Here is a 10,471-nt window from a genome sequence, read left to right as displayed (position 1 = left end):
GTTATATTGCAGATGTAGATTATACTTACATTTAAACTATATGTTGATGCTAATACTTACGTAGTTTTACCGTGTACAATTTCAAATGCAGGACTTTTGCTTGTAACAGGGTCATTTTTACACTGTAATATTGCTTCTTATACTTAAGTAAAATATCTGAATACTTCTCGCACCACTATTTGTTTTCTTTTAAATGAAGACATCAGGAGGTTTTTAAGAGACATTTATTTAGAAGAGGGCATTAACAAATATCTTAAATTACAAATCAAAATGATAAATCACACTTCTATCAAGAACACCCCATTTGTGTATTAATTAATAATGTGAAGAAGTAGCATTTGATTGCCTCATCTAGGTAGAGAAAAGAGTCATTGAATCTCAACACTTTGTGTACAGAAACAAAGAAATATTTAATTTTCAGGAAACACACTTCAGTATCAGAAACTGGAAAACAAGTATTCAAAGCAACACATTGCTAAATTACAAACACCTAAATGCCCCGCAGCCCATGACTCTCTCTCATTCAATAGTTGAGAAAAGAATTCCCCCTAGTATGATATTGATATTTATGTTTTGTGGGCAAAAAGAGAAGACTGTGATCCTGTTGATTGGAGATGTGATGAATAGAAAGAAGCTGCTGTAGCCGGGGGGCAAAACATCTGGCATCACTCTGGATGGAGAAATCAACATCACAGCGTCAATACAGCAGACGGAGACATGGTGACGCCCACTAAATGTGACACCGTGGTTTCACTGACGGCTATGATATCAGGACGTCAGCTCACCAATCTGTGCCTCCGCCGACATGTGCTTTACATGTTTGGTTCTGTCGAAAAAAGAAAAAGCATTCAGAAGATTGTTATAATCGATAGTCATAAAAGCTGATGAAGCAACATTTGTACTTACAACCAAATATGCATCAACATATGCTTTACGATGCATTTGATTTGTGTATTTCTGGTTTATTGAGGGCAAATGACTTGATACATGACATCTGTGTATTTTACTGCAGACCTGCATCGAGGTCTATATCATTTTTTTTAATTCTCTCTATATATAAATAAATATAAAAACACTGAAATTCCCAGCCTATGTTTATCTATTATCTCTTTACTGCCTGAACTTTGCTGGCTGTATGTTATGTTTTTCTGTTCGCCCCTCGGTTACAAGAACGTTACACACACACACACACACACACACACACTTTGTCCGACCCCGACTCACCCCAGGCATAGTCTTTAACGGTCGACCCGTGTTTGACCTTGCAGGAGTACGCTTCCTCACGCATGGGTGTGAAGGTCACAATCTTGGTCAGGTGGAAGTGCCAGTCCTGTTTGAAGGCCAGGTCGGTCTGGTTGGCGTTGGGGAGCTCCATGCCGTCCTTCATCAGCTGGATGGTGATGTCAGGGGGGTGGAAGTCACTCACTCGGCAGATCAGGATGTTTTTTTCCCCAAACTTTCCTGGCTGGTGGCTGTACACCTGGACCTTGGGCGGAGCTAAAGGCGACACGGAGAAGGAAATTATGCCAAACTACCATTTTACAAGCGACTGATGTCAGTCCCATTGAAACAGTTCAGGTTGCTGGTGGTACGGAGACGACATTGACTTTCTTTTGTTATGATTTGCAATGTTGGTCACAAGGCTCTCTGAATGGTTTGATCTCTATGAAAATGATATGAAATCATTTGCCACGGCCTTCACAGTCTCCACATCTCAACCCAGATGTCTCAACGTCCTATATGAGACGTTGGAGGAGCGCTGCAACATTTCACATTAAATAGACAGACTTGATACATATTGCAGATATCCGTAATTTAATTGTTCCCAGTCCAAATGGGCATTTTAGATATCCACCATGTCATGCTTGCTATTAAAAATGATTTCGCTTTTGCCATTCTGTGTATAGGGCTTTCAATTTCAGATATCCAAATTTTTTTTTTTTTTACATTCTGGATGCGCAATAGGATTCTTTCGAGAAAAAAAATACCTTTTTACGTTTTGTGTCATCCTTTTTAAATTGAGATTTCATGAATTAAATAACATTTTAGATATCCATAGTGTAATTGTAATGTAAAAAATACAAATAAGCTGTCACTTTTGTTTTTCCTCTTCCATATGAGAAAATGTAAGCTAGGTGAACTCCTAAAATGGGAGAATAAAAATGAAACTAATTACTACCAAGGTGGGGGTCCTTTTGATTTGATGCTACCTGACTGAACAATGGAGCAGAGGAAAAGCTGCTCTATATTCTCAGTACTTTTCCAATGGGATCTCATTGGAAAAGTCCCCCTGTAGTACAACACCCTCATCAGGATCTGTGTGTACCGGACTGGAGCCAGTGGAGGGTGCTGTCACAGCACAGTTGGTATTACAGGAAATCGAAACTGAATTTAAACTGGTGAGGGGAATTCCACCGAATTAAAATAATTGTTTGTTTTTCTTCTACATTTGACTCTTACAACAGCATCCGCCTGCTTGTATTCTGTATGTTGCTTATCAAAAACATACAGCCTGATTCATCTGTCATTTAGTGTCCTTATAGCCATCAAAGATAAAGGCCATTTTCACTTGAGATACACTTTCTGGTATTCTTCAGTTCAAAATGGTATGGTTTACATTACAGCATAGAAACATAGTACTCACTGTGTTTGGGCTCCTCAGCAAAGGAGACAGCTACCAGAGCTGTGAGAAAGATAGCAATCATCATCTTTGGTCACTTCTTCTTTTGCAGTCTGTCAGAAACGTCTGTTCACTGTCCTCGGCGAGCTGAACTAAAGCGAAAGCGTAGGGCAGAGCAAAGACATTAAGTGCTCTAAGACTGCCCACAGCATGACACCAGCCAATCCTTAATTTCTATTACACTGTTGCTAGGTAAGACATACCCACACAGGTTTGGTTCATTGTGGACAGTGGAGGTTCGTGGAAACTCCCTAAAAACCCAAATTCACCGCAGTGATAAGCAGAAAAACTGCTGCCTTTTAGAAATCAATGAGACATTCACACCCCATGGTAAGAGGGATGTGTTTCATTTCATTACATGCAAAAGGTCACTCCACCTCTACAACATAGCAGCAAGAAACAGACTATACATCTGCTCAGCCTCTTTGTTGTTGTTTTGTGTCTCTTTGTAGTCGTTAACAGTCTCCCTGTGTTTTGGTTTGTCTCTCTGTGGCCATTTTCTGTCTCATTGTAGTTGTTTTGTGTCACTTTATAATTGTTTTTGATATTTTTGGTCTCTGTGGTTGTATATTGACTTATGTTTTTTGAGGTCACAAGCAATTACTTGCCCCGAATGTTCCTCATGTGTTTATATATGTTGTAAAGTCCAGTAGTAGTGTTCACTAGTGTATTTAGACATTTCCACATCATTTTCGTTGTATCACTACAATGACAATAAAAACCTCTTTATCCTTTATCTTTATTTAAATGCAGCATTAGTAACGTGCTCTCGGGCACAGATTAACAGTTTACCCTCACTGACTTTAAATGAGCTGTGTATGTATGGGTGAAACACGTGAGAACTCATTCTCTGAGCTTTTTATAGCCAGCTTTCTCTATGTGTCTCATTTATGTATGTCAGTACTTTACTAGCAGTCAATAAGCAAAGATAAACTGAAATTTAGCTTTACTTGCCCAGTGGTAGAGCCTATTTTTTAGCTTGTTTATTTCAAACAGAAAGTTGTTTCTTCTCGGTATGTGCTGTTTACGTACTCACACACTTTTTATACAGGAAATACTCAAGGGTAGTGTAAATTAATTATGTTCTAGCTGTGCACTATGCGACCTAAAACAGTTTTTATTGTGGTCATTTATTCTGTTCTCAACATTGCCCATTGTACATAATATGTATTGTTAAAAAGAGCGTTTGTGTTCAGTGAAATAAATATCGTTTTTCTGTTGTTGTTTTTTTTGGATAAGGGGATATAAAACTCTGTTCCACATTCCAACTTAATAGGTGGCGAATAACGCTGGTTATCACCCTCCATAAAGCCGAAGAAGAAGAAGAAGAAGAAGAAGAAGAAGAAGAAGAAGAAGAAGTGCGCGGTTGTGCACGAATTTACGGACTTTGAGGCGCGCTCCCGCGAAGTCCGTGAAGATTTAGGACTGTCCCACTGTCAAATCCTCAAGTGTTTGAGGGCTCTCTCTTTTGAGCCCATTATGAACCCTTTCCGTAAGTATGCTGACTTAGCCTAAGGGAATTACCCACAAGTCATAGCAATGTGACGTTAAACACGGGGTAACCAGTGGACGCATGGAGACGTTAAAAAAAGGTAAACAAAAAGGACGGCTCACGTGTGTTCAGCCTGTCTTATTATATTTACTCAGAAACATTAACGGTTAAAGATGGAACAAAAAATAAACTTGAAGTCAGAGGATATTTATTTATTTATTCATCAAATATTTGATTTTGTCATCGAAGATGTTTTGACAAAAACAAGTAAATAGATTAAATGAAGTTACCTCTCATCTTGCGAGGAAAGAGCCTGAAGACGTTCAAATCAGGGTGTACAAAGTATAAAATAAATACCCACAATTATACATCATATTTGTTGTTGTTTTCATGGCAACGTGATAAGTTGCAGCAACGTGCTGTCCCATTCATATTTATATCATTTTGAGCCCTTGCAGCCTCTCACACTCAACCACTTACCAGGTGACCATTGGGATTTGGCAAAACAAATATTACAACAAATTACATTTACTCAGAAACATTAAGGATTAAAGATGGAACATGAAAACACATGAAATCAGAGGATATTTATTTATTTATTTATTCATCAAATATAAAACAAATTCCATTAAAGCTGTTTTGACATAAACGAGTAAATAGATTATTTAAAATGACGTTGAAATGGTATTTACTCAGCTCGCCGACGTCACGTCCTGGCGTTGGTCACGCGCGCCGCCTCTCAAACACCAGCGTTTCCGTAATCTCTTGAAGCCACAGTAACGACTTGACGCTACCTTTCTTTATCGAGCTGAGAAAACGTTGAAGAAACACGATGAGTACTGAAAAATACCCCAGGTCTTCAATAGAAGACGACTTTAACTATGGCACGAATGTCGCCACAGCCAGTATCCAGATACGTATGGGTAAGTAAAGTAAGCTAATGTTTGGGTCGTACCTAGCCACGTCAGCGAACACTAATTAACATTCATTACTGCAGAAATATACATTACTGTACTGTTGTTATAGCTAAAACTAACAAGCATTCATTACTACGGTGTCTGAAAAAGTGTTAGCACAGTGTTAGCTTGGTTGAAACCAAACGTCAGCCAGTAGTTAGCATTAGCGTAACCATTCCAGCGTCTACGTTGTTAGCATTGCTATAACGTCAACTGAAGCTATGGTGAAACATAACTAACGCTACTTACCTGATGTTGTTGTACCGCTTACTGTTAAATAAACGAGCCGGTCCAAACTCTCATCATTAAACACATCCAGCTGTCAATACTGGCTCACACATTTAAAGCGAGAAGATGGTGGTATGTTCTCACCCATAAACACAAAAGTCGTAGCCTCTGGTTCAAAATTAGCGTTAAATGTACAATCCAGCTGAGGGTTCAGCAACTGTACTGTCGTGACGCCATTGTTGTTTGTTGATCAGACTTCCTTAGGAAGGTGTACACCCTGCTGAGCGTGCAGATCATCCTGACCACAGCCACCTCTGCCCTCTTCATGTTCTCTCAAACTATCAAGGAGTTTGTCCACGCCAGGTGAGGATGACAAGATGAGACCAGGCAGCTTCATCGCCCACTTAACAGCAACAGTTTAGGGAACCACAGACCTTTCCTTTTCCTATGTGAATCTCTATCCATAACATTGTGTGATATTTTAAAGTAAATACATCAGTTACTCATCACCTGCTACCTTGATTTCTTAAAGAAAACGTTGCTGTTCTCGAATGCCCCCTAGATGAATGAAGAACCAAAAAACTGAGTAAATCCTTCGGTTTAATCGCAGCAAAACTACATCAGAACATCCGATTAGATGTGCTTTAGCTGGAGTTGCACCTGGACCCCCTTGACTTCAGTTCATCAAGGATTTACTTAGTTTTTGGGATTCTTTGTTCACTGCTGAGGCGTGCGACTAAAATTAAGTATTCTTCAACACTTTGAGGTAACACACGCTGAGTAACTGATATACATAGGGTCATTTTGAGGGTGAAGTATTCCTTTAAAGTTGTGCTTCCAGCCCATATCAGTTGGGTTGGATGTATAATGGATGTGTCAACAGTTGGACCCTTTCCATATGTATATATGTTTGTTTAAATAGTCATCTTTTGACTATTATTGATATCATCCTGTATTTACAATCATCCGCTCCCACTTAAAAAACGACGTTGGAATTGATTTATTGCGCACCTTTTCTGAATGATATCCTTGAAGCTTGTGTTAGCCGTGCTGTCTGACTGTGATCTGGTTTCCTCCCCAGTCCTGCTGTGGTATTGGTTTCGGCTCTGGGCTCTCTGGTGGTTCTGGTGGCCCTGGCCGTGTACAGACACCAGCATCCAGTCAACCTCTACCTGCTGCTCGTATTTGTAAGCTTTTTTTTTTTTTTTGTAGAAAATAGCTTTATCTCACTAGCTCAGTGTTAGAGAAGGAAACATTTAGATTAGCTGGTTGGAGCACTACAGTACATCCTACACGGTCCAGCATATAGGGGCTGTGTGTAAACCCCTTCCATTTAATTCCATATGAACTCATTTCATTTTAGCTGTTCAGTGACTGTAGTCTTTACAGTAGCTTGTTATAGGAGCCTCTAATATCACTAATTGTCTTGTTTTCAGACTCTGCTGGAAGCAATTTCTGTGGCCACAGCTTGTAAGTATTTTTTTATTTTTTTTATTAAGTCACTTTCCCTTCTTTAAACCTGTTTGCAGACTAACCGCAGAGTTTTTGCTTTCCGCAGTGACCTTCTATGAATACTCCACTGTACTGCAAGCCTTGTTCCTGACCTGTGCTGTGTTTGCTGGACTGACAGTCTACACCTTCCAGTCCAAGAGAGACTTCAGCAAATTGGGAGCAGGGTGAGTGTGTCATGACGACCGCTCAGTTGTTTTTAAATCAGTGCTGCTATCTCCCTCCTCCAGAGAGAGCCACTGTCGGTTTCACTGATCTGTTGTGTCCTTACAGACTGTTCGCCTGCCTGTGGATCCTCCTCATTGCAAGCTGCATGAGGGTAAGTGACATAAAAGTGTCTATTTCATGTGAGAGTAACAGATCCATGAGCCTGAGGGTTATCACCAAAACACTGCACAGTAAGAGAAAGGGTTTTACAACTCTGGAAAGTTATCACTTTTTATCCTCCATCTTGTTTATCCAGCTGAATTCATGGTAATGTACTAGGAGCCAGATTTCAGTTTCTTTTGCCCCTACTACTCCATGTTCTTTTGCCAGATCCCTCTGTGTCATTACTCCCAGAGCAGCAATGAAAAGGGCCTCATTAAAATGAATGTGGTGGATGTGTGTGTGATTTTTATTTTTAAAGAAAGAAATAAGCAAATTGAGAGAAAACAGAAAGGAAAAGCTTCCGAATGACAGACACAAAGAAAAAGAGAGAGTACGAATTAAGAAAGAGAAACGAATACAAGATATAAGGAAACTGATAAGATCAAAAACATAACGTAAGAAGAAAAATGCTGTACTGACATGTATTCAAGTTTTTTGAAGTGGGTTTTGTCTCTGTAGGCAAAATAAATAAATATATATATATATATATATATATATATATATATATATATATATATATATATATATATAATATTTGTTTTTTTCCTGCTCATATACCCACCTGCCAGGGAGCAGGACAGAAGTGTGAGGATGCTGTCTGTCGGTAACATTAAACAGTGAAGCATGTATAACTGTAAAGAGGGCATGAACACATGGAGGCAGAACAGATTGGCTGTAGGCGATGCAGAGTTGGGCAAAGACACATCAGCTCAAGCTTAAACATGTTTCACTTTTTGTGGTGATCCTAAATTGTACGACGACTCTTCATGGATGTGTAGAGACAGAAACGACTCTTCAAGCCTTTGCACACCGTGGGCGTGATAAATACACAACACGGAAATGCAAAAATATTTGCATGTGAATATTTCATGTCTCAGATTTTATTGTGCTCTTATCCGCCACACCTCTATGGCAGACTCACCTCTCTCACTCTCACGCACACACACACACCTACACACCTATCTATCTATCTATCTATCTATCTATCTATCTATCTATCTATCTATCTATCTATCTATCTATCTATCTATCTATCTATCTATCTATCAGTATTTACATTCAGAGGTAGGCAGAAGCCGGTATGAAGCAATCGATGAATAGAACGAAGGGACGTGACTAAAACGAGGTCGGAGACTCATGAGGTCTACCTTGATGACTTTTTGCTGATTTGCCCCACCCAAATGTGGAAGCTGTGGAACACGATTGTCCACATACTCGAGGCTGTTTACTGACTAACTCTGGTATTCCGTCTCTTAAAATAGCCACTCCACGTAGCAGGCAAAGTCCCTCTGCTCGGATCCCACTTCACATCACACACTGCAAGGTTCATGCTAACTGTTCTTCTGCCTGCAGTTCTTCTTCAACAGCGACAGCACCGAGCTGCTCATGTCTGGAGCGGGGGCCCTGGTCTTCTGTGGCTTCATCATCTACGACACCCACCTGCTGATGAAGCAGCTCTCACCTGAGGAGCACATCCTGGCATCCATCAACCTCTACCTGGACATTGTCAACCTCTTCCTGCACATCCTGCGTCTCCTGGATTCCATGAAGAAGCACTGAAAGCCGCTTCACTCGGCTCACTGTGAAAGCCCAGAGATGCACCACCTGTGTTTAATTACCCTGATTTTAGAGAGGAAACTGTCCACAGGTCTTCTGTTTATCTCACCCAGCTGCTTTTTGTTGCTAGTTGATCTTTTGTATTTAGTTAATTAGATCTATATCAGTGATGTTTTGTTTGATCTGAAACCAAAATGTACTCCTCGCATTATGAAACAGCTCAATGACGTAAAGGTACATCACATGATTGGATATAGAGCCCGCTAGCACCCCCAGGTGGCTTATTTGCAGCTGTCCTTGTGCTATTGACACTTTCTGTGTTATATACTACTATTACTATAAACATATACATTGCACATGTGATATACACTCAGTTGCATTAGTTTGAGCTCATCTTAGGAACACTGAGCTTAAACTACTGTAGTCTAACACACGAGTCCTACTGTTGAATCTCCACCTCTCCACCTGTTCTAATAGAAACCCAACATAACAAAGGGGATTTATTTGCAACACTTTCGTAAGGTGTACCTAATAAACTGGCAACTGAGTGTATACATGTACATATATATATATATATATTATATGTACATATAATTATACATGTGTACATGTATATAATATAATATTGTGAGGCATTAAATAGTTTTCAAAGTACATTTTTCTGAAAGTATTTCTCATTGGGGTTTCGCACCCATCTGTCATTCCACTAATTTATTCTCAAACTGAATTTATTGTTGAATGTCTTCAATGTTGTCAAACATGAGTAGTTTGTATTCCATCAGTATCACTGCACCTCTCATGATGCACAACAGCAAGAAGATGACTCAATGTCTATTGAGTTGAATGAAGCGCATGCCTGGGGTTGTTGATGTGTGATTGTACATATTTCAGTGGTGTAAATGTATCGGTGTACAGTTTAGTACTGAAGTGTTGCGGTTAAAGTTTTGAATGTTGAGGGTTTCGATAAATACTATGTGATTGTAGAGTAATCTCAAGCATCAAGATATGGATAATTGTCATGAAGACATTTGCTATAACTGCTCCTATTGAATGAGTCAAATAGACCACATGGAATGTTTTTCAGCTTCACACTACAGTCGGACATGTCTTCATGAGATGCGAGTGAGTGTTGGTTTTGTAGTGGGCTAACAGCAGATTTATGTCTTATAGTCATTGTGTTGTGTTGATTGTGGTTTATGATTGCCTCTTTAATTGCTGTAAACTCTGTTGTTAAACATTCTTTATGAAGCTGTCAGTTATGTCAAAATAAAGATTGCAATATTTTCCCGAATGGGAAATGTAACCGAGAGGTTTAAGATATGTGGATTTGTTTTGTTTTGTTCGTCTTTTAGCGACACATTGGTTTTGTCCTTTTGCTAACAGCAGAAACAAATGGCTTTACCAGAATTTTTTTTATTTTCTTTTTCTGAACCTTGCAGATGAATTTGATCCGATTCTCGAAAAGAAGGTAGAAGATGTAACGACATGCTTCAAAAATATGAAATACTGACTTAAAGGTGAATACTTTCTGCTGATCCTATCACAAAGTTACATCTGTGACCGAAGGTGGAGGGGGAACTTTGAATAAGAATTGTGAGTACACACATGAGTGAAGTACCCTCATACGATTAATGTCAACGAACTGCTTCTCAATGGCTGCTGGTGTTGATGGTCCAGCAC

At 39.4% G+C, this 10,471-nt stretch overlaps 2 protein-coding genes across 3 annotated transcripts; one reads left to right on the top strand and one right to left on the bottom strand.

The window, feature by feature from the left end:
* Positions 1–208: 208 nt before the first annotated feature.
* LOC137877315 (beta-2-microglobulin-like) lies at positions 209–2,782 on the bottom strand. Of its 2 annotated transcripts, XM_068717133.1 has the most exons (4): positions 2,645–2,782; positions 1,225–1,497; positions 786–826; positions 209–670 (listed from the first exon to the last, which is right to left on the bottom strand). In XM_068717133.1, the coding sequence occupies exons 1-3, from the start codon at positions 2,706–2,708 to the stop codon at positions 813–815; spliced, it is 351 nt and encodes a 116-aa protein (XP_068573234.1). In that variant the 5' UTR covers positions 2,709–2,782; the 3' UTR covers positions 209–670; positions 786–812. The 2 variants fall into 2 exon arrangements, with proteins under 2 accessions (XP_068573234.1, XP_068573233.1); XM_068717132.1 differs by having other exon boundaries at positions 209–826.
* A 2,120-nt stretch (positions 2,783–4,902) lies between these two features.
* Positions 4,903–10,098, top strand: tmbim4 (transmembrane BAX inhibitor motif containing 4). Its single transcript, XM_068717128.1, has 7 exons — positions 4,903–5,095; positions 5,611–5,719; positions 6,438–6,543; positions 6,793–6,826; positions 6,915–7,032; positions 7,139–7,184; positions 8,588–10,098. The coding sequence occupies exons 1-7, from the start codon at positions 5,005–5,007 to the stop codon at positions 8,792–8,794; spliced, it is 711 nt and encodes a 236-aa protein (XP_068573229.1). The 5' UTR covers positions 4,903–5,004; the 3' UTR covers positions 8,795–10,098.
* The last annotated feature ends 373 nt before the right edge of the window (positions 10,099–10,471 follow it).

This window comes from Cebidichthys violaceus, unplaced genomic scaffold (assembly GCF_023349555.1).
Source record: "Cebidichthys violaceus isolate CVI_PGR_0920_01 unplaced genomic scaffold, fCebVio1.0.p SCAF_21, whole genome shotgun sequence".
NCBI lineage: Eukaryota > Metazoa > Chordata > Actinopteri > Perciformes > Stichaeidae > Cebidichthys > Cebidichthys violaceus.
The sequence above is the reverse complement of the archived record's forward strand: the minus strand, read 5'-3'. Positions and strand labels throughout refer to the sequence as shown.